General features: G+C 40.5%; 2 protein-coding genes across 7 annotated transcripts in view; both read left to right on the top strand.

Moving 5' to 3' along the window:
• cadm4 (cell adhesion molecule 4) overlaps positions 1-4,368 on the top strand; it is a 154,238-nt gene extending 149,870 nt beyond the window's left edge. For 3 of the 6 annotated variants that reach the window (XM_039805899.1, XM_039805902.1, XM_039805898.1), the window contains 2 exons: positions 1,098-1,226; positions 2,444-4,368. In XM_039805899.1, the coding sequence (XP_039661833.1) occupies positions 1,098-1,226; positions 2,444-2,553 (239 nt within the window). In that variant the 3' untranslated portion in view covers positions 2,554-4,368. Of the gene's footprint in view, positions 1-816; positions 827-1,097; positions 1,227-2,233; positions 2,313-2,443 lie in introns of all 6 variants that reach the window. The other 3 variants (XM_039805903.1, XM_039805904.1, XM_039805901.1) reach the window with 3 other exon arrangements.
• A 6,930-nt stretch (positions 4,369-11,298) lies between these two features.
• On the top strand, positions 11,299-21,643 carry rps19 (ribosomal protein S19). Its single transcript, XM_039805592.1, has 6 exons — positions 11,299-11,408; positions 13,426-13,496; positions 13,684-13,784; positions 18,167-18,350; positions 19,554-19,608; positions 21,590-21,643. Exons 1-6 carry the CDS (start codon positions 11,301-11,303, stop codon positions 21,620-21,622), a joined length of 552 nt encoding a protein of 183 aa, XP_039661526.1. The 5' UTR covers positions 11,299-11,300; the 3' UTR covers positions 21,623-21,643.
• The last annotated feature ends 2,547 nt before the right edge of the window (positions 21,644-24,190 follow it).

The raw sequence follows: 24,190 nt of genomic DNA, 5'->3' as shown, positions 1-24,190 counted from the left end.
CCTGTCTCCCTGCACTCTTATCAATCACCTTATTTTGTTGTTGTCAGAAAGTATTTACTGGTGAAATTGTGCTCAGACATGTTATGTTTGCTTTATGATCTAAATAGGGCTGGTTCTAACAGTTAATCTGTTGATTATCTTTTCAACTAATCGATTCATTGTTTAATCAACAAAATGTCAGAAAATACTGAAAAATGATCATCACAATTTCCCAGAGCTTGCAGGCGAGGCCTTCATATTGGTTGTTATGTCTGAACAACAGTCCTGCCACTCAAATCTTTCAACTTAAAATGACAAGTGATGAAGAAAAAAACAGTGTTTGATAAATGACAATTAATCAATTATTAAAATTGCCAACTAAATTGATCTGTCTGACTAATTGCTTAATCGACTAATCATTTCAACACTAACCTACACTTCCTTTCATTATTCCTCTATTTTTTTTGTATTTGTCCTTTACTTTAAAGCAGTGTAAGTTGAGTAATAGGTGAGGTCGACATGAATAATTTCCTACCACTGCTGCAGTTTCATATTACAGAATGTCACAGAATTTAGCTTGCCTATTTCATTTATCTTTTTATCTCTCTTCACTCATCTTGTGATGAATTGTTTGATTTAATTTCCCAGGGCTGCACAACTCTGGTTGTAAACACATTCAGAGTTTTCTTCATTCAAAATGCATTGTGGGCTTGACAGGTACTTTGCTGGAGTGGGTTTTTTAGAGGCTGGCATACTTATTTTTTATTCACTCTCCTCTTTTCTCCACCTTTTTCTCACCCATTCTGACTTGTCTGGCGTCCTGTGCGGCGATGAAAGGTGATAATAAGTTGGGTGAAAGATATTGACTTCTGTTTTCTCCTGTCTCTCTCCCTGTACCCTCTCCCATGCTGGTTTTTTAAAGTGCTTTCTTTCTTTCACTTTTATATATTTTTTTCCCGACATCTCTCCTGCTTTTATTTTTTATCTATTTCTCTTTTTTGCCGCCATTTCTTTGCCTGCACTTCGCTCTCCTTTTATCTCCATATTTCCCTTTATATACCCCCACACACGCCACCCACACACACACTACAGTGTTTGTCTCTTTTGTTCTTTCTCAGATCCCGGTGCAGTGGTAGAGACTCACAGTGCAGCACCATATGCAGTGATAGGTGGTGTTCTGGCACTGCTGGTTTTCACCGTCATCTGTGTCCTCATCGTCACCATCTGGTGCTCTGTTCGACAGAAAGGTAACACTCTCACTCACTCACACACACACACACACACACACACACACACACAGACCAAGAAACAAAAAAGTTTCTTTCCCAAGCACGTTTTAGCAATAGTATTTTATCACGGTTTTTACAGGCACGTTTTCTCATTTATGCCAATTTTCTGGCGTAACAAGCTGTGAAAAAGTCATTGCAGGCCAGTTACACCCAGATTCTTTGAAAATAATCTTTTAAACTGAGGTGTAAAATTGTCAGTGCAAAGCAGACAGGATGGGATGCTCCTTTCCAGGCAGACACTGTCCATGATGGAAGACCTTGGCCAGGATAGCGAAAGAAATAGGGCGGGGTGGGAAATGTAGGTTTGGTCCCCATGTTTTATGACTATATGTTAGTGTATCAAGGCTCATCTATTAAAAGCAGCCTCCTGCGCTCCCTATCTTTTTAAGTGCCCCTGTGTTGGCAGCCTTCGACTGTGCACCACAGCTGCCAAGAAATAATCCGAGAACAGTGTAGCAGGCAGCAACACGCTATTACTTACCCTATGGTTGGACAAGCCGTCAATCAACATTCAGTATGACTTGACCGCCAATCAGCACAGAGACAGGACCATTATAACCAAACCATGTTGAGACAGAGCCATTAGGGCTTTGTCTCTGGGCCGCCATGACTGTCAGCATGCCAGTCAACCTCTGTGGTACGGAGAATTAGAGTGTCACTCACCCCTAGGGTGAAAGGGAGACTCGAGCAGGAAGATGACTTGAGCAGTTCTTGCTCTCTGTGTAACCTGTACTGCACCGAATCATTAATCATACGGACCTGAGGGATGTTAAAATGTGTTTGATGGGTTTTGTGAGTGACGCAAACGTGGCATTGTTCTCTTGCACCTAACCTTCCCTCTGCCCTTTTCTGCCAATTTCTCCTCCCTCCCTGTCTTCTGTTCTCTACTATCTTCCCCACCTGCCCCTCCTCTTCTGCCTCTTCTATTCACAAATTCATCCCCTACCTTTAATTTCCACCGGTAGGCTCGTACCGTACACGAGAGCCTATTCTTGCTTGGTATTGACCTAACAATCAGTTAACTAATGAATTAATCAGTCACAGGTATGGAACTCAATAATATTAGCGCTGGTTGGTTTGATAATGCTGCATGGCGCTGCAATGATCATGACGCTTTGCCACCTAACCTTCCCCCTCCAATCTCCCTCTTGCTCTCTCTGTCTCTTTTCATTCAGGTTCCTATCTTACCCATGAGGCCAGTGGGTTGGATGAACATGGTGAGGTGCAGGAGGCTTTCCTCAACGGGAACGACGCCAGCCAGGGCAAGAAAGAGTACCTACTGTAGCCCCTCTCCTTCCCTATCCCCTTCTCCTCTGACCTCACCCCCCCCCTCCATCCCTTCCTCTACCTGTTTCCCACCTTATAAACAGTATATATACACACACACACACACACACACACACACACACACACACACTACACAAATACACACTTCTATACAAAGCGCCATAACAGGCGGCCTTCTAAAAACGACTGTATACAGATACTGCACACAGCAAATCCATCCCGTTACATTCCACTCCATATCCTCCATGCACACACACATACCCATAGACAGACTGAGAAAAAGAGAGCCTATAGACCCACCAGCCATTAACAACTGCGCCATATACTGTAAGTCTGATAAACTGGGGAAAATGGAGGGAGTGGGGGAGAGGGTTAGGTGAATGCAGACAATAACGAAATGAGGACATAATTATGTTGATCGAGGGGGAAGCGGGGAGCACTACGAATACAGGCACTCTGCCCTTGCAACCACAAAAGTGGAAGGGGAATTAGAGGCAGATGACTGCTGTAATTCAATACCTGCAGAAAATCAGCTATTTCACAAAGCCCAATCTTTAACTTATGGAGACAGTGGGAGCTGTGTGTAAGGGGGTTACCAAGAGCTATTGAGCGCTAGATGCTAGAAAATTGATTTTTTTTTTTTTTTAAATTGCCAAAGCATCTTTCCTACAGAGCGCAACTTATAGTTCCCTACAGCAATGGAGTGCTCAGCCCAGTCCTGGGAAGTATCCAGGCTTTATGGACAAGCTAACCGTCCTGTTTTGCTATCCCTATTGGGTGACCTGTCAATAATTTGTGAAAAGGAGTCATCTTTTAGTGATTTCTTTTTCCCTCTCGCTGCAACAGTGAGGAAAAGGTCATTCTCTTTTCATCTAATTGACCCTCCATCACCTCCTTTCTCTCTGCTCACCTGTTACCACCCTCTCCCTTATATTTCTCTTTCTCTCTGCCCCCCTCTATCCTTTCTCCTTTGTTGGCTCCTAATAATGAAAGGATTAGTGTTGGGCTGCGAAGAAGAAGGGAATATGACTTGCTAAGGCATTACAGAAAAGCTTAATTATTTTAGAATGCCATTAAGAGGATAAGGTTTAAAAGTCTTAATAAGAAGGGCAAGGGGATTGAATGAATCAGAAAATAAAATGGATGGATATTTTTTCTGAATGCTACCACACATATGCAGATACATGCACACATTCATACATACAGTAAACATGTTGACAGAACAAGTATACATATCTCTGAATTCCTTATTTGTATAAAAAAAGAACAGCAACATAAATTAAATGAAACTTTTAAGAAATAAAAAAAAAATGTTTACTATTGAAACGCATTATGAAGCAACTATACTAACACAGAATATTAGCCTATAGAGGTGTAAAGCCGAACAAACCACTGTCCAGTGATCTTTAAAGAAAATAAAGAAAAGAATAAAAAAAATCATTTGTCTTTATGAGAAACCAGAGGTCTTATGGGTTTTTTTAATGAATTATTATTATTGTTTGAACAATTATGATTATTGTTAATGTTATTATTATTGTCGTTGTTATTATTATAATTGTAAATGTTAAAGAAATGTACACTTCCCATGGTTTGTTTTTAGTTCTACTGTAGAGAAATTGCTGTCCGTTTTCACTCTTACCTTTCCTCTCTTTCCCAGTCTCTCTCTTCGTCTCCTGTGCCTAGTCGTCTCTTCTCCTGTCTTTCACTCTTGTTTATTTTAGAGTCCATGTGTCATTGTTGATATATAGCTAACTATTTCTTTATAGGGGAAAAGATACAAAGCACGACAAAATAAAAAAGAATTCAAAAAATACCCTTTGGGATCAGACTGTTTTTTTGGTGTGTTTACTGTGTAATGAGCAGGTGTTGTTTTTACATTTCTGTGAAAAGAGAACAGGAGATGGAGCATATGATTAGATCAATGGGGAATACTGGAGTTATAGGTGGAAAGATAAAGATGAAGGAGATGGAGCAGGTTGTAACTGGCAGCTCATTCAGAATAAATGGAATAAACAAAACAGGAGGTTGTGTGGCGCCACTAATGAATCATAAGAACAGATAGCGGGGACGAAAGGGTGACTGGAGGTTTGAGTCAGATACACACAGAAAAATATGACTCTGCCATTAACTTCCACACAATCAATACCCGATTCTGTAGAGAAGCACTCAACATGTCCATCTGTACGCAGGGCTAGATTTGAAAGCCGCCGGAGGTCGCAGGGTAATAGATCGATGTGTTTCTCTTCCACCGGCTTCACGGTCGCCTGTCATAAAGACAGATTGTCAAACGGCAATCAAAGTAATGGACTTGCCAGGCACTACCAGCATGAGTTGACACTCCGGGCCAACAAACAATTCACACACGTACACAAGTTGACACCAAACATATCTTCAGTTTACGATGACGCAAAGGTAGCATAGCTAGCTCCTGCTATCAGAACCGCTGTGGTCGATGAGTAATAAAACTGAGAATAGTGTCCCTTTATATGTCTTCAAAACAGCAGTGTATGTCCTCTAAACAAAGTCTGGTTGTGTTTGTCGGTTGTTTGATACTGTTATTTCTGCTTCTCCTCACAGTAAAAAAAATAAAAATAAAAAAAAACTCGACAGAAAAGTAAACTTTCTAGCTCAAGCACTGTTTCGTATGTTTTCTATAAAGAAATATTTAAATCACAATCTAATTCAAAGCACTTATTGCTGGGTGTAGGAGCTAATGCTGTTAGTGCTTGCTCTGGTGCATCCTGGGAAACCGGCCATTATCTAACCATAAACAATGATACAACTCAGCTGCTAAACGTAATGATAATCAGACCACCACTGTGATCATAGAGGGTAATTATCGAATCAATAGACATAAGCAAAAAATGAGATAGGGCCAGATAACAGTTGGTTGCATTCCTCCCCCGGTTTATGACATGCAGTGAATGTAGCATTATCTGGCCAGTAATGACAGCAAGGAGTCTATGAATAACTCTAGCGCTTGCTCCCTGATGCGAGTTTCACAGATTAACGTCCTGGAAAGGGTTCACATCAGATAATTCCCCGTTTATGACCCATTTATGACTGTCATATTTCATTTCTACGAGTTGCTGCAGATATCATAGTCCTTCCAAACACAAACTCTTTATATTTCTGGTGGCTACATGGTGGATTAGACACAGTCTTATCCATCTGTAACCAACCCTGGAGACTCTGGATGGTGAACGCAGCTTATCTTCATTGGACATAGTGACCCGAGCAAGTCAAGGAGGTGTTTACAGAGTGGCAGCATGGCATGAGGCATTGATTGAGGTGCCTGAGTGCGTCAAGAGCGAGCGTAATCAGGAAGCCGAGAGCTTTCAGGCAGACAGAACAATTGAACGGTCAAAAAATAAAATGTTTTTCTCTCCCCATTTACCAGATTTCAATGTCAATAATATGTTCCTCTCAGGGATTTTCTTTGCAGTGATGGAACACATACTGTACTCTGTGTTTTTTATTTAGTACATAAAGGAGATGGAAAACAGGGAAAGACATAACGAGTGTGAAGATAAATGAAAAAGAGACCCAAGAACTGTGGAACGAGCTGGAAAATAATCCATCCAAACCCAGAGAGGCCAAGAGAGAAAAGAGAAGAAGGAAGGGAGAGAAAGAGCTGCTCTACAACCATGACAAACAGGAAAAAGAAAAGCGAGAGAGTGTTGAATGTCATGTCAATGTTCCATGCAGCAAGAGACAGATTTCTCATTTTTATACACCAACGCAGTTCAAGATGAATAATTCAATTAGAATGAGCGAGGCTCTTTTATTACATGATAGCATCACATTGTATTCACAAGTTTAATCAAAACATCCATGAATGTTATTTCATAACCAGGTGAATGATGCTTTCCCTACAATGCTGCATCCTCTCTAGACCATATGTTATTTCTGAATGTTTGATCACGCTGTCACTCGTATTATCTACATTACTGGTGGTTGGCTTAGCAGAGACTTAGAATGGGCTTAGAACAAGACCCATAGGAAGAGCAGTCAAAGAAAACAGACATCTGTGATCAGGATAGTTGTCATCATCTGGAGACTTAATTTTCTCACTGACATTTGGTGTGGGACCTGATAATTAACTGGCCTTTTGATTTGCAAGTTATTCATAGCGTCTGTGCATAAGGTTGTTGATTAGTTAACAGGCCAACAACAAACAGGAATATGCTGTATTTATTCTTCTTTAGCCCACAAGCTGTTTTCTCAGACACACAAAACATGGAAGGAACATTGTTTTAATTGAACTGCTTGAAGATGATGAGAAATGTTTACGTAGAAAACAACAACCTATACAGCTTCAATTTTCTCAGGAATTCAGACCTCTGGGCACACTTTGGATTTAAGAGAGTGTTTAGCTGAAGACCATGGAGCTGCCTGCACTGCCTCACACAGGGCCAAACGGACAGATTTTCCTCTGGATGGGGCTACTGGAGGTGGAAGGTGGGCAACAGAAGGAGGAAAGCATGCCCGTTCTTCCACCACCTGCTTCTGAGGAGGAGTGAAGAGGATCTGGGGCACAAGGCTGTATAGCTGGGAGAGTAACGTGGCAACTGCATGAGTCCAGGCAGGAAGATTGGTACTGGGGGTGAAAAGCAAGAGGGCATGGATAATGTGGAGCGGCAGGCACAGCAGAACTAAAAGGGAGAGGGACAGAGCCAGGGAACGGACCCTGAGGGAGTCATGTTTAGTGGGGTCTGCATGACTGAAAGGAGTCTTCCTGGGCCTGATGCATAGCAGGTCAAGGTAAATGACCAGCAGGCAAAGCAAGGGGAGCATGAACACTGTCATCCCATGGACATAGACCAGGAACTGGGGACTGAAAATGATGTCAGGGGCGCACACTCCCCAGTGGCTGCTGTGAATCTCAGCATAGGTGAAGTTGTGCATGTCTTCCACATAAAACTTTGACAGGAAGCCTCCGTATGGAAGGTACTGTCCAATGACCTTGCGGTCATGGTGGTACTTAGGCGGTGGGGAAGGGGTAAGATGGGGTAAAGAGGTGGTCCAGTTGCCGTCCAGCCCGAGGCCAGCTGTGTCCGAACCAGTCTTGCCTCTTCTCCAGGTGTCGAGGATGTCCGAGCCGATGAACTGGGCGAAAGAGGACAGAACCGAGCCCACCCAGCACAGCAGAACCACACAGAGAGCTCGTTGACGGGTCATCACTGAGGAATATCTGGCATTCACAAACATGTGGAGGTGGACATGTTTGAATAACGTTTATAAAACTGCACTCAAATGCCCTTAAACTGAAGAAAGAAATTAACATGATCAGTTCCTACAGTCCTACACTGCCTCAAAATTCATCTCTCAATAACACCAAAATACATATGACTCACCTTAGCAAAAGGGCATTTTCATTTTAAAATTATTTTCTGACTATTGGAAGAGATCTGCTTCTGAATTATGTGTACAAAAATCCCATCTTATTGGAGACCATCAAAAAAAGACATAATACTGTCTCTCTTCCACTGAAAGACTGGATTTGTAGGTCACTGTCAATCAAACATCGAATAGCCTCAGAGCCTTTGAGCCTATTGATAGTTACTCACCCCTGTCTCTCAAATGGCGGTATAAGCAGTGTGTAATAAAAAGCAGCCTTATGAGCAGGGATAAAACAGCCTATTTTGATGTAACAGTATGCCATACAATGGCACATCGTGAAATGTTTGCTGCTCTTTTTTTACTCATATTAATTTGCTTCCTTTCCTGCTGAAAGCACGCTTGAAAGTGTTGACTTGTCCCACCCACATTTCACCCTCACCCAACCACATACAAGAAAGTATTAAAGAATGTAGTATGTGATGCTTTATTATTATGTTTCTGAGAAAAATATCTTATGCATTTTATGCAATGTATCCTAATAGTATTTATGTTAAATTAGATCTAAACTAGCTGCCAGCTAACTCTGGTGCATCTACTTTTAATTGTGCGCAGTCCCTGCAAAAATAAAATGCTTAAACTGACTTCTCGACTCACCTGTCTGCCAAGTGATACTGCAGGTGACTGTCCAGTGTAAGCATCATTAACAGGAACATGGTAAACTGCCTGGCCAGCAGGGGGCAACACACCAAGATTATGCATGTGTACAGACACTGTGGGGTTCGCAGGTTGAGTAACACTCTCACAGGGACCCCGACTGCACCCCCTACAGCACCCACCCAGCCCAGGCACAGCCGAAGACAGCATGAGACACTCCCGGGTTGGGGCCTGGCCCCCTGGGTTCCCTCCTGGACATCAGCCACTGTACTGCTGCCACTGACCGCCATGCACAACCTCACACTCACCACAATTAAAGATACAGATAGGATGCACTGGCACAGGGCGTACAGCCACAAAAACTCCATGTCTGGGGAGATTAAAAAAGACAGAGACAGATAAAGGCAAAGGGTACAGTTTAAAAAGTAATTACTGATAATGATGTGAAAGAGCAAAAATGAAAGAAAAATGTATAGATGCTTATGCAAATACAGCATAATTCATTCTCACTCTAGTTGCCACTCCTGCCCTACATCCAACATGTGTCTTTCAGCAAAGACCCTGCAGCGTTAACTTGCATTTCTATTCTTGCAAAGAATAGAAAGAATACAAATGAGAACTGAGTGACAAAGGGTAGAGGAAATGTAGAGGTTAAGCACAGGGGTGTAGGTCACAGATGTGGAAGGATAGAGAATATGATGTGAATGTGATGAAGATGTGAAAGTTTACACTATTAGCAGAGAGACGGGCAGGGGGAGAGTAGATATTTTGATAGGTATAGGAGAGCTGTAAACGTGCCTAGAGAGTGAAAAGGTCAGGCCAGACCAGACTTGACAGAACTTCTCCACAGAGGATGTGAGCACCATGCAAACATAGAGCAATGAGCACCAAGCTGGGTGGTAAAATACTGTTAACACTCTCTTTTCTTTCCTGTTTTGCTGTTCTCTGTTTTGCCTCTCATCTCCCATGGCCCACCATTCGCACACTCACACCCCCTGAAACACAAACAAGCCTAGACATTTATGCATAAATACATAAACACTTACACTCAATCACACAAGCGCACACCACACTCCCGAGTGAGTATTTCCAGCAAATGCATTCAAAAATGATTGGCAGCTAATTTTAGTGCATTTTCAAACAATGGTCTCACATAAAGCGGAGTGGATGAATATGGAAAAAGCTGATTTGCCAGAGCAATATAACACCTGTCCAATTAGTTTGAACTTTTCAGAACATTCTGCGTCAGTCGTCACTTTTTTCTAATAATCGTAACTGGCTGAAATCACCTCTTTATACCATTTCATAATCCCTTTACACAGTTGTCTCCTGTCTCACGTCTTGAAGGGCCTTGGCAAAATTGATTTACTGAAGAAATGAATGGAGTTTAATCCACCTTGTGTGAGTTTTCAATTCAAATTAGTGGCTGGTCACTCCCAGTGTAATTAATTTGCCTTAATTAATGAATAAAGCTCTTTGAAACAACATGTAAGCTGTAGGGCCAAAGCTTTCAGCATGGTCAGAGTTTTTAGAGAGTTGAAAAGTCAGGATGTTGATATTATATCAAAGCAGTAAATTAGGAAAAAGGGTACAGTTACCTGTTGTGAAGCCCTGCGATGACACAGATTATACAAAGCTCTATAATCTATCCTCTAGATGATTTGGCTGCCTTTTTATTTCCCTCCAGGATCTCTATCTCTTACTCTCTCACTTTAAGCTGTCTGCCCCCACTGACAAGGTATAAACCTGATTCATAAACCTCTGCTTATCCACCTGCCTTTTATCTCTCTCTCCTGTCTCTGCAAACATATCAACTGTGTCAATGTTGGAGCATGTTGCTCTTTACATCTGAGATGTGCAAAGGGCAACACCACCTCCACCAGCTAGGGAAATATGTAAATAAAGCACACACACATATTTGAGCATGTACACACATATGTAGAAATAAGGTTTATTCATCGCTCTTATCAAAACCTTGTTACTCAGATTTTCCTTGATTTCTCCAATTTCTCCAATCTCCAAAAGAAAATTAAGAGGTAGCTCTTTACTCCAAAGACAATGTGTTTTTTGATGGAGTTGGGATGAGTTGATGATGATGAAGAAGAAGAAGAAATGCAAATGCAGCTTAATTGAACTGTAGGACAGTTATGGCCTGGAAAATGTGCTTTATATTTCCAGAAATTCACCCAAGCGTATCATATGTTTATACAAATAATTCTCCCACACAAAAGGGCCAGGCTCCAGGCAGGTGCACACTGAGCCCAATTAAGCCGTATTTCACAAAAACATACCCACAATATAAATAAAAAACAAAGATGAACTAAGTCACTTTTGCCTGCTGCAATTTTGAAGATAGTTGGTTAATTGAAAGTGGGAATCCTGAGGAGGGCAGAGGGAATACAGATTACACAAGTAGAATCCTAATAAGTAAATACTATAGGCTATTACAATAATACAGTCTATCTTTTCTGTAGCCTATACCCTCATTTTTTTGTGGCACCAGAATCTCAAATCTCAATCTCAAAATGAACTCTGCCTCTGTCGTTTTGTTTACGATTACAATTCTTAACTGTTCACGGTAAAACAGTACAAGCTGTATTTCAGCGAATATGGGAGATCAAAACGTCTAGTCTGTGCTTCTCGAAGTTTACCTTTATCACAATTATAACGTAGCCGGTAGATGTCATAGATAAAGCCTAGCCTAGGTAGATAGATGTATTATGTCTATGGATGTGATGAGCTGCATCGATGGAAAAAAACAACGCTCCAGTCTCGCGTAATGGAACGAGATTTGCCCGTTTTAACATCAGTTGGAAACCCCGTTCCACCCTCTTCCCTTCGCTGTCCACAAGCAAGGTAAAGCGCTAGATTTCTTCCTCGGTTATGTGAAACTAATTTGCTTCAAAATTATAGCATTTACCCACGAAAGGTGGTCAGCTGGGATATAACGTACAGAGTAATACATTGGTTGAGCTTTACGTGAAGATATTAGACTTGTTTGTTTGTTACTTATAAGGATTTTTCTTGAATGTTGCGCTCATAGAATAGGTCCTGTTTGTGATGGCTGCCCCCATGCTACCTCGTTGAGGCCCGCTAGCTAGTGGCTAACGTTAGCTGTCCCAATCTAGCTTTGCGTTTCTTGCTAAAATGTAAAGTAAATATGCATATTGCCAACATGGATATCACTTGAAGGGTTTAGAGATCTCCGTGAATTGTCTTTGTAAATGGCTAGGGTTTCCGACTAAATGGTGCTTGTCCTGAGACTGGTCAGCTAACGTTAGTCAGTCAGCGGTTAACGTTACATCCTTGCTGTAAGGGGAAGCCAATGCTGGTTGAACGCGTGTGACCAAGATCCCTCACACATGTAGCAAATGTATCAGACCTAAATTGTTGGCTTGGTGCTTGGGTTGTTAAATTGCCATTTCGATTTTAGCAATTAGCTACATCAGTACGTTAAGAGAGCGGGTCAGTCATGTCCACACATCATAGTCGGATTTGATAACCCCGAAGAAACTATGTCATTATGCATCTCGCACGTTTTATTTACGTTAGATTATAGCTAGATACAACTAATAATAAAACTTTATTTCTGTAGAACTTTTCTTAACAAGATTACAAAGTGCTTTACAGAAAAAATATTAAAAACAAACTATAACAATGAAAAAAAATCCCCAAAAACAGGGATCATTAAACATTAACATCGAAGGATAAAGTTAAAAATGTATAAATGTATAAATGGACCAAGGAGAGATGATAAACCTAACATTACATATTCATAAACCATTTCCTTATAAAGTTTTAAAAATGCTAATGTGGGTGTCTGATTCAGTAGGCAGTGTTCCACAGTTTGGGGGCTCTGACAGCAAAGTCCCAGTCACAACAGAAATGCATCCACTGATCTAAGCAAAAGCACATAGGTGGTCAATAAATCCTTCATATAATTTGGAGCAAGTTTATTTAATGCTTTAAAAAAGTTATTACAATTTTAAAATCAATATGGAACATGACAGGCAGCCAGTTGGCTAGCACAGGAGAAACTGTTTTCCGACTGACAGCGTTCACATGGTCGGGATGCGTGTTCTTCCTCTGTTATATTGGTGTTTGGCATAACAACTTGTTGCATGACTGCCACCAACGGTTGGCCGTAGCCTAGAGCATCAGGTGTGTGAAAATGTGGAGGCCACAATAACAAAAGATTTGCTGCTGTTTTCTTATACGAGCATCCAAACAGCACATGGGCAGATGTTTGTTTGTGTTATCTGCAGGACAACAAACGGGAAAGGACACGGATAAGTTTTCATACATAGGCCTATTTATGAATAATTTGAAACATGTTATGTCTGTATATTTCTTGGCAGAGGCGTTTGTCGACAATAAACAGTTTGTCATTGAAATATGTTCAGTGAACCAAAGTTGCCTACATCAAACGTCAGTTGTCAACGCGTCACCAACTGGGAAACTCGGTTAGCAAAATCTAGCCCCAGTTTCCCACCTCTGATTCCCATAAAAAGTGATGTGAATGATGACGTTTTCACTCGGAAAAATGTTTTTCTGATGTCCATGAACGCACGTTAGTCAGTGAAGGGAGCTCTGGCTGCATCATCATCATCAGTGCATTACCATAGACGAGAAGAGAGAAATTAAGCTGAAAGAAGCATGCCTAAAAAAAGTCTTTACTTGCAGATCAAAAGAGTGATCTGCCTCAAATATTATGTTAAAGATCACGTTGGGCATGAAGATCACATTATTTCTAACGGACAGTGAACAGCATCCTTAAGGATTTGTATTTGAGTAACTAACTCGCAGTCTATTCCTGTGTGTGTCAGCAGTTGATTTATGTAACGTGAATGTCTGTCTTTTCTATCTTATTTAGATGCCAGGTGTCACAGTGAAAGACGTCAACCAGCAGGAGTTTGTCCGTGCCCTGTCGGCTTTCCTGAAAAAGTTAGTATTCTGTTTTCCACACATCTTATTATTGGAATTTCTAAAAGACAATGCACCCTCAAGTGATCATATGTAATTGTAGTTTTTGTCGAACTTATTTATTTACCTTAATTTACCAGAATATAATGTTTAGCTGTATGCAGTGCTAACAAAGTTAGTTTGCTACACACTTCTCGACTGTCCCCAGGTCAGGAAAGCTGAAGGTGCCTGACTGGGTGGACCTCGTCAAGCTGGGTAAGCACAAGGAGCTGGCCCCCAGCGATGAGAACTGGTTCTACATCAGAGCCGGTAAGTCCAATTATTTATGTTCCTTCCCACTGACCTCTGAATGGTCTCTTTTGACACTAGAAAGACAAAGATTTTTGTAAATGTTCCAAGATGGTTGCATAAGTATTTATACAACACAGCAATTTAATTCACCCACATGCTGGTGTTAGGAAGCTGATGCTCCCCCAATGATTCTTACTGCATTTAATGTCTCTAAGTGGGTTTATATGTAGAAGTTTATAGATTCCATGTGGTAATTTGTGGCTGTCATGAATGCAGCATGGGCATACTTTCATAAATGTCAGCACAAATCCTGCTGTGATTTGATACCCATTTAAATGTCTCTTTTTTTTTCTTTTTTTTTTTTTTGTGATCTCAAGAATGATTGACCGCCTATTAAAGAACAGTGCTTCTGCAATTTTATGAAATGTTAGGAAGTTGTAATAACACTACTTAGCAGAGCTGTCTGCTCCACTGAACTCAAGGGAACGGTCGTCCGCTCTCTGTCCCCTTTGAGGGTTAGCAACTGGATAGGGATGTAATGGTATGAAAATTTTACCTCACGGTTATAGTGAAGAAAATATCACGGTTTTCGGTATTATTGCGGTATTTATAAAAGTTTGTTCAATATGTTCAGAAAGCACTGATAGGCCTACCCAAGCTGAAAACTGGCCCGCTGTAGGGTAAGAAATGAACCAGAGACATCAGACTTTGAGATCCAGGAAGATTTATTTACAACTCCAACATGAAGTTAACTATGAAGTTGTATTTGATGTTACATGTGAAGTTGGATGTGGTTCTGAAGTATAAGCAAATAATGCATATTAATAAGCATCTGACTTACTATGAACATTATTTACTAAAACTAAATGTTATAGCCACCAGCATATAACAAGAAACCATACTAAGAATTACATTCATTTCTCTGTAATAATTAACATAAATGTAACATTGCTCAGTAACACAAACTGAGAATAAGCCACATCTATTACAGCACACATATCCATAACGGACTAATGTAATACACCTTTTAATAGCTAAGCACGGCTGGATCCACAGCGCTAGTCTGTTTACTGGCGATTGCATGTTGCTAGCAAATTGCCCTTACACAACCTGAATATCAACACATGGCTGCACAAGTAATATTAAACAATCAGCTATGCAATAAGAAACACAGCAACAGCAATATTATCAAGGCGATAATATAGCTCTCACTCCAAATAAATGTAATGTCGTAACACGGGCTAAACTTATCCACATTGTAGCAGAACACTTATTGAAATATGAATAAACGTAGGTTAAACCTTTACACAGATAACGAGGCAGTTAAACCCATGACGGTTCAGCAAGCTACAGAATAGTTTTAACTTATGTTCTGGGCTACACACATGACTTCAAGTCCGAAAACCGGAATGATGAGTGATTGGTAGGAGATCAAAGCGCTGACTCTCGTCACTGATTGGTCAATCAGAGAGAGACCTTTTTTACAAGGCTGATAAATGTCAGGAGCGCTGTCATCTCCTCCTCACGCCATGATTCCAACATCAAGAAACGTACTGTAGGCTACGCAGTGCGCCCGCACGGAAACTTCAGGAGACTGATGATGAAGCTGGCATCATGCAGTTTCCACACCGTGGTAATCCACCGTGATATTTTAAATAAACGCTAATTGTTATCAAGATTTTTACCGTGGTTTACTGTTACACCGGTAATCGTTACATCCCTACAACTGGAATAGTGACAGGACGTCATCGCCGTGCGAAGTCATGACAACCAAATAAACAACGGCGCGAGTACAGCATTTTCTCCTCATGCAGAGTGACAAACGGGGACAAAAGCCTTGACTACTGATTTACCATGAAAACCCGTGAAATATGACCACTAGTAGCTTGGAAAATAGTGTTATGGGCACTGAATTTGATAAATTTAGTGTTTATCAGAACCCACATGAGACGAGAAGCTAGTGCCTCCTTGTGGTTTGTCTGCCTCACTCCACGGTGCAGGGCTTCACTTAACGTTAAAAGTGGACATATTATGCTTTTTCGTATCATCTACAATGTTACGTCGGATTTTCATGTTAAATGTGCTCAAATAATGAGGTAAACGTATTTTAGAGAAACCCCTGTGAGCTAAAACGTTCATATTTCAAGCTGTTCTGAACGCTCCGGTTTCAACAGTTTTTTTACCTAACTCTAAGCCAGCCTTCTATGATTGGTCATCTGCTGCAGGTAGGCAGGTCTAGTGTTATTTCTTTTATTTTATTTTTTACTAAGCTACTGCGGTGTTAACGCTAACGGCTTGAAAATGTCATCTTGGCTGCCAGTGTTAAATTCTGCCCAATTCAGGGTCACATTACTCCTAAACATTCCCGTTCATGTAATATTTGGTCAAAAAGCCTTTATCTGCGTTTATTGACTGTAGAAAGTGCTGCTATATTCTATTAGTCTTAGTTCTAAATAGAGTGCCCACTGCTAACTATAGTAGCTGCATGCTAACGGCAGAGATAAGTTATCATCTTGGCTGCCAATTTGTTAAATTCTCTTCCGTATTTCGCGTCGCGTTCCTGCTGAAACATTTCCGATTGGGTAGCGTTTAGTTCAGAGCCTTCATCTGCTTCTTTCCATTACGTTAGCCTAGTGCAAACTATTAAGTAGCTACACACTAACGTGAGATAGCTGTAATCCTGACGGCCAATGCTGGTCATTTCTCCAGAAATTTGGAGTAAAATTACTGTTGGGACATGTGCAGTTGTGTAGTTTTTGGTTTAGAAGCCTTTTTGGGGGATTTTTCATGGTACACAGTCCTGCTATAAAGGTACTCCGTTGCAGTAGCTCCAGCTGCACAATATCCTGGAATGTAATTGTAAGACATATGATGCTTTTGAGAAACTATTGCAAACCGTTGCTAAAAAGGAACTACACGCTGTATTCACTTAGGTCAAAGTCCTGAACTGGCTTCCATTTTTTTTAAACGTTAAAGACAACTATTTCTTCTATTTAGAGCTGGGCAATATATCAATTATATCAATATCGTGATATGACACTAGATATCGATTTTGGGATATCGTAATATGGCATAAGTGTCGTCTTTTCCTGGTTTTTAAGGCTGCATTACAGTAAAGTGATATCATTTTCTGAACTTACCAGACTGTTGTAACTGTTCTATTATTTGCCTTCACTCACTTAGTCATTATATCCACATTAGTGATGATGATTTAAAAAAAAATCTCATTGTGTAAATATTTTGTGAAAGCGCCAATAGTCAACACTACAATATTGTTGCGGTATCGATATTGAGGTATTTGGTCAAAAATATCGTGATATTATCGCCCAGCCCTACTTCTATTATCATAGCTTAAAGGTGTAATTGAAATTAAGGTTAAACACACTGCTGATGATGTACAAGTTCTTCACTGTTTATCTCTGACCTCAGTGCTTTGCTCATAAAATAAACTTAAAACAAAAAGTAAGCAAATTTGTGTTTGGTAGGTTATTTCTCTGTGGTAACAATGCTTTTTGGCAATAAATCTTATATCGTTGGAAAACCTGTTTAGTTCCCTTTCAAATGGTGCCCTATTTGTAAGGAACATGCATTTGTGGGATGAGAAACACAGCTGAGTATGTGGGTTGCGCCCATGAAAAATTTGCCAAATCTTCTCTGCCAATGCCAAACAGCTTATTCTGCCATTGACTCGTTTGGTGGATTGGATGATTTGAAGTTTGAAGAAACAAGACATATTGGCAATTTAACAATGTATTCATTTAACAAACAGGAGCCTCAGTAGCGTGTGGAAGAACCATACACAGCCACGACAGCCTGGCACCTCCTCCTCATGCTGGTCACTAGCCTGGTCACACACTGCTGTGGGATGGCATCTCATTCTTCAATCAGCATTTGTTGCAAGTCAGCCAACGTGGTTGTGTTGGTCACTCTGGCACAAACCGCACGCCCAAGCTGATCCCACAAGTATTCAATGGGGTTGAGGTCAGGACTGCTGGCAGGCCATTCCATCCTCTCCACTCCCACATTCTGGACGTAGTCTCTGATAAACCCTGCTCTGTGGGGACGAGCATTGTCATCTTGGAGGATAGAGTTTGGTCCCAGACTGTGGAGATATGGGATGGCCACTAGTTGTAGAATCAGGCACCTGATTGTCAGCACCTGGGGGTACCAGAAAACATTGTTACCACAGAGAAATAATCCACCAAACACAAATTTCCTTACTTTTTGTTTTAAGTTTATGTAACTGCGCTACTTATTCATTTTCATTTATTGATTTGTTACCGAGGCCAGAAGCCCACTTATCCAAACGTCTATTTTACCATGTTGAGAGGGTACCCTCAAAGCAACATATTGTTACTAATGCCACATCATAAACACCCTCATCTCTTCTGCCCCTACAGCATCCACAGTCCGCCACCTGTACCTCCGTGGAGGTGCTGGTGTTGGCTCCATGACCAAGATCTATGGAAGTCGCCAGAGGAATGGAGTGTGCCCTGCCCATTACAGTGTAGGATCCAAGAATGTGGCTCGTAAGGTGCTGCAGGCCCTCGAGCTGCTCAAGATGATTGAGAAGGATCCCAATGGGTGAGTGCCTCTATTGATTGCCTGTTAGAGTGGAAATTAAGTGTTCACAGACACAAAACTGTTTAAAAAAAATACACTATGAAGAGGCACTTTTTGAATTTTAAATCTGAGACTTGTTTGGAAATGTATGTATAATCTTTGTACATGCAGTACATGCAGCTGATGGCATGCATGAGTTGGCATGCGCATGATGTGGTGTGTTTTTGGGCTAATGTGGGCATAGAGATGTAACTATTAGCGGTGTAACGGTAAACCACGGTAAAAATGTTTTAAAAATTAGCGTTTTCATTTAAAATATTCTCACGGTGGATTACCACGGTGTGGAAACTGCGTATTCCCAGCTTCATCCGAGTCTCCTGAAGTTGCTGTGCGGGTGCACTGCGTAGCCTACAGTACGTTTCTTGAAGCGGGAATCATGGCGTAAGGAGGAGATGACAGCGCTCAGGACATTTATCAGCCTTGTAAAAAGGCCATAGTAACACTTACGCTCTCTCTCCTGAGATGATTGACCAATCAGTGGCAAGAGTCATTCTTAGTATTGCTTCTTGTTATATGCTGGTAGCTATAACATTTAGTTTTGGTGAATAATGTTCATAGTAAGTCAGATGCTTATTAATGTGCATTATTTGCTTATACTTCAGAACCACATCCAACTTCACATGTAACATCAAATACAACTTCATAGTTAACTTCATGTTGGAGTTGTAAATAAATCTTCCTGGATCTCAAAGTCGGACGTCTCTGGTTCAAGTTCTTACCCTACGGACAGCGGGACAGTGTTTCAGTAGCCAGTGTTCAATCGTTTTTGCAAGCCTATTGCCTATATTTTTGTAATTTATAATAAATTGTTACACTTTTTGAAACTATTTCAGCTTGGGTAGGCCTATCAGTGCTTTCTGAACATACTGAACACACTTTTAAAAATAGCGCGATAATACCGGAAATGTGATAATTTTGGTCACTATAACCGTGAGGTTAAAATTTCATACCGTTACATGCATAAGCTTGAATTTTGCCAACGAGTATGGATGGAGTATTGACATGTGGCTTTCCCTGACTATAATAATGTGGCCAATGTGGCGTAAAGAAGTATTTATTGAAGACTTAAGCATTTTGTCTATGGATTTTTAAGTTGTGTAGGTTGATGTATTCTGTTATGTTCCCTCATTCTCCTGTTTTAATGTGTGCTGTTCTCATTCTCAGTGGTCGCAGACTTACCGCCCAGGGGACCAGAGACCTGGATAGAATTGCTGGCCAGGTGAGAAACTAACTTCACTAATTCTGTTGGCATATACACACTCAAGTAACTTGTGTATTTGAGTACTTGGATTGTCAGAAAGTCTGAGTAAAACCATACGTAGAGGTGAAACTTTCAAAATGATGAAAGTTGTTTTAATACTTGATAATGACTTAAGCATCTCCTGGATGCATCGAGTGCCATGTACTGTATAAATGGATCAGCTGATGAAGTTTACTGATCAAAGTGCATGCCAATTATTTATTAAGACTATTGTAGTAGTAGTAGTAGTAGTAGTAGTAGTAGCGGTGTACTCAAATGTATCCTGTTTTTTTTTTTTATGTGCAGTTACTCATACGTTAGTATGTCTTTTAACATGGTGCACTCATCACCTGCGGTACACAAAGGGCCAAGCCTGATAAAATGAAATTATGGTTGACAAACAATAGGAGGGGTGCAGAAACGGGTTGTAACAGACCTTTTTTTGAGACGTTTATTAGACAATTTCATTCAGAACGCTTACAATTTATACAATAGCCTTATACATTAAGAGATTAAACTAGGTCTGTGAAGCGAGTTGTGTAGTCTGATTGTTGGCTTAGTTCATGTTTTATCATGACAGTTGTAGTAAGAGCATTTCCTTAATGCAGCAGAGGTCTGTTGTAGCAGTAAAGACCTCTGGCAGTCACAAACAATCCTAGTGGCTGAGAATTGAATCCCAGCAGACCTTTCTTACCTGTCTCTAATTGTTTCCTCCCGTCTCAATAATGAAAAACACAAATGGGAGTGGACTTACCACTGGTTTAAATGGTATCCATTGTGCCAAGGAGTTTTAGTATGTGTGCTACAGCCTGGTCTAGCCTACTGCTAGTTTAAATGCTCCAGTATCAGGCTCCTGAGCCGTTGAATATCATCGCAACCTCATACTGGCCAGGTTTTTTTTTTTTTTTTATGACTGGCTGTGTATGACACATTCTGGCATTTAATGATTTAGTGATGTTCAGACACACGGGGGGGATGATGCCTTAAGCGGGTGTGATCACAGAAATACCATCCCTTTGCTTTGATGAGACACCCTGTCTGTTGCTAGAGCACACGGCCCCAGTGTCACTTCAGTATGCAAGGCTTTAGGAAGCACTTGTCCTTGGGCAAATTTTCCTGCCAGCCAAGTGAATTATGTGTCTTGTGTGGCACACTACTGGCACTGTTTGTTTGCCTACTAAAAAACAAATCACAGTTGGGCCGTGTCAAAAATCAGGAGAGAGGCAGCAGTGTTGTGATAATCCAAGGGTAAAGGGGGTAAACATGTGGAGGGAATTACATGCTTGGCAAGTCTGCCGTATGGCACCAGTTTTCTCCTTGTTTACCCATGCTAATGAGCAGTATACAGATGAGCAGACCTGGGCCTAACTCTGCCTACCTGCAGCACAAACGCATGTTTGTGTGGCTCTGCTACCTCCTCACAAATCCCCTTTGTGTTGTAGTTTCTGATAGCTTTTTAAGAGTGATGCTTTTTCTGCCATGTACTGTCAGAAGACTATTCATGGTGTTCTTGGCAGCAACTGAAACAGTTTCTCCTCCAAACTGTTCACTTAAGTGCCCATGAAATTGCATTTTGATAGTATTTTATTCCTTAAGTTGCACATTTCCTGTTCAAACACAATATTGGAGTGGGTTTTAATGTGAGAAATTTACAAGTAAATGGTAAACCAGAAGAATATTAGGCAGATGGGAATTTACATTTGATCGCTATTACGGTACACAAATTATAGTTAAAATAGTTTAGATCATTTGCACAGTCAATGGCAGTATGAAACTATTAATTTATTTATTTTTTGCCACAGCAAGTAATTGGATTTCAATTGAAAGACAACACAAGTTTTCAAAGGCACTGAAACGCCTCGTCTGCTCTTGGACTTAATTTATGAATATGCCTCATGTTTTTTTTTTTTTTTTTTTTTTTTTTTTTCTCATGTTTTTTTTTTTTTTTTTTTTTTCACAGGTCGCAGCTGCAAACAAGAAAACTGTTCAATAAATCTTTTTTGGAGAAAGTCAAGCGCTGTGTGGTCTCTTTGTCTTTTAATTTATGTAAACAATGAAGATGAACCCAAGAGCATTATTGGTCTGATTAGTATTTTTGAAGTACTCCGCTCACATTGTCGGACTAAGAAATTGCTTGAATGGGTCTTTGGGCTATTATTTTAATGCTGTTTAGTCAAATTTATTGGCAAGAGAGGACACTTCTAAGGACGAGATAGTTGCCCTGATGAGCTATTTTCTATTAAGTATAAACACTTGGAATTGAGCTGGCTAGAGGAAAGCAAACTGCTGCATGAAATCATCCTAGCGGATTTAAATGCCACTTAGTTTAAAGGGCAGCAAATGACCATGGGTGTTTTCAGATCCTCTAACAAGCAAAAGCTAACGATGGGGTGCGGTTTTGAAAAGGCTTCCTTGGTGCTCCCATCAGTGAGACAATAGTCTCATCAGTGGCTAAACGCTCTCTTCTCACAATGCACTTTCCTTCCATATAGGGCTGGGCAATATATCTCTATTAAATAAACATCGCTATGAGGCTGGATATCGTCTTAAATTTTGGATATTGTGATATGACAAGTGTTGTCTTCCTGGTTTTAAAGGCTGCATTACAGTATGTAATTTTCTGAACTTGCTAGCTGTTTTATCATTTGCCTTTACCCACTTAGTCATTGTATTCACATTTTTGGTGATTATCATCAAAACTTTCATTGTTAATATCTAGTGAAGGCTCCAATAGTCAACCCTGCATCAATGTATTTGGTCAAAAATATATTTGGTTTTCCATATCGCCCAGCTCTACTTCCATATCTGTCTTTTTTCTTGTATCAGAGGGAGTTTGTACAGATTGCTCCATGATACTGTGATGACAAAGGAATAAAACACCGTGGAGTAGCTGAGGCAAGTTGCTCCCTGGACGCTGTATGTGGCTGTCCGCTGCTCCTAATGGTTGGGATGGGTTTAATGCAGAGATTAAATTTCACTACATTGTACTGTATGGTTGTATGTGACAAATGTTTTTTTTTTTCTGGACAATTCAATAACCATTAAAGAATGGTCTCATGATTTAGTGGTGTCATTCAGGGCCACAGTGCCACCTAGAGACTGATACAGACCAATAGCAGGTTCTTAAACCAACTTGATAATGTTAAAAGCATTGAACAAATAGTGTACATTTACTATTTGACATTATCGCTGCCAAGATAACTGGGATATTTGGGAAACCGTTTGACAAGAAACTACTCATTTAATGTGTGTAGGGGTGATGGGTGGCTCATCTAAAGCAGGCCTTTACTGCTACTTGCACCTAATTTGTCTTATTAAAGAAGCCTAAGTAGTATATTGAGTTTATAGTTGAATCTACAAGTCTTTTCTAAAATGTATGACTTAAATATTGGGTTTCCACTTAAGTCAAGTTGATACAATATATTGCGCTTTTCTGAAGACACTTGCATGTTCTGTGTGCACAAAGCTTAATCAGTGAGAGCACTTGACAGATTTAATTTGGTGGTGCTTCTGGAATCCTGCAGAGGGTGCCAAAGCCTATAGAATATCTATCATGGCATTGGCTATATAGTATGTATATGCACTTTGGGGTGATTTACTCTGAGGTGCCTAGTCATGGACTAAAATCAGTAGCACTTATTAATCGAATGGCCCCAGCCTGTTTCTAAGGAAAAGTTGGTTATAAATAGATGCAGTATTTATAAAAAAAAAAAGTCTGAAATTGTACAAGTGTTTGAGGTGCAGATTAGAGATGGCCCGATACCACTTTTTTGCTTCCCGAAACCGATTCCGATACCTGAACTTGTGTATCGGCCGATACCGAGTACCGATCCGATACCAGTGTGTCATATATTTTATTATGTTTTAACAGCTGTATCCCTGTATGGATGTGATATTATTTCTATCAGGTTAAACTCTTTGTGAAACATGAACAAACACAAACAATGAATGCCGTAGAACTTTCTTTTATTCTCCAGTTTGACAGTCAGTTATAACGGAAAAGAACATAAATAAACTACTTTAATGTAGATTTTCTTTAGGGCTTTATTACGTGGTATCGGATCGGTGCATAAACTCCAGTACTTCCCGATACCGATACCAGCGTTTTATGCGGTATCGGAACATCTCTAGTGCAGATGAGTGCATAGAGCAGTCGATCCTACATTATGTGTGATATACACTCCTCAAATTGGGTTTATCGTAACAGCTTCAGGAGATTACCACAGGAATGTGATGTGTAGTAGGACCAATTGACTGTAAAAAAAACAAACAAACATCCACTCTCTTTTCTCACCCATTTTCATCTTGCTTGCTTTTGTCATACCTTAGCTAGCCTTGAGGCAACAGAAGTACAAGCACAACCAAGTAAGAAGGGGGGGAGAGGGGGTGCAGTGTTCATGTATATCTGTGTCCCCTTTGAGATAATACAGATTGCTTTTATATTGTTGGCTCAATTTTTAAGTCCAGATATAAAGAGTAACCAGAAGGCATTGTTTGCTGACAGGGCTGAGCTGTTGTACACAGCCTGCTGTACTCACAGTGTGTGTGTGTGTGTGTGTGT

Source organism: Perca fluviatilis, chromosome 7 (genome assembly GCF_010015445.1).
Source record: "Perca fluviatilis chromosome 7, GENO_Pfluv_1.0, whole genome shotgun sequence".
In the NCBI taxonomy this organism is placed as follows: domain Eukaryota; kingdom Metazoa; phylum Chordata; class Actinopteri; order Perciformes; family Percidae; genus Perca; species Perca fluviatilis.
Note: the sequence above shows the minus strand (reverse complement) of the source record. Positions and strands in the feature narration are given on the sequence as shown.

Excerpts from the sequence above, each read along its gene's own strand:
- rps19 (XM_039805592.1), top strand. The coding sequence starts at position 11,301 with ATGGAAAAAAACAACGCTCCAGTCTCGCGTAATGGAACGAGATTTGCC. Across the intron at positions 13,785-18,166 it reads CTGGTTCTACATCAGAGCCG|CATCCACAGTCCGCCACCTG; the intron begins GTAAGTCCAATT and ends CTGCCCCTACAG. Across the intron at positions 18,351-19,553 it reads ATTGAGAAGGATCCCAATGG|TGGTCGCAGACTTACCGCCC; the intron begins GTGAGTGCCTCT and ends TCTCATTCTCAG.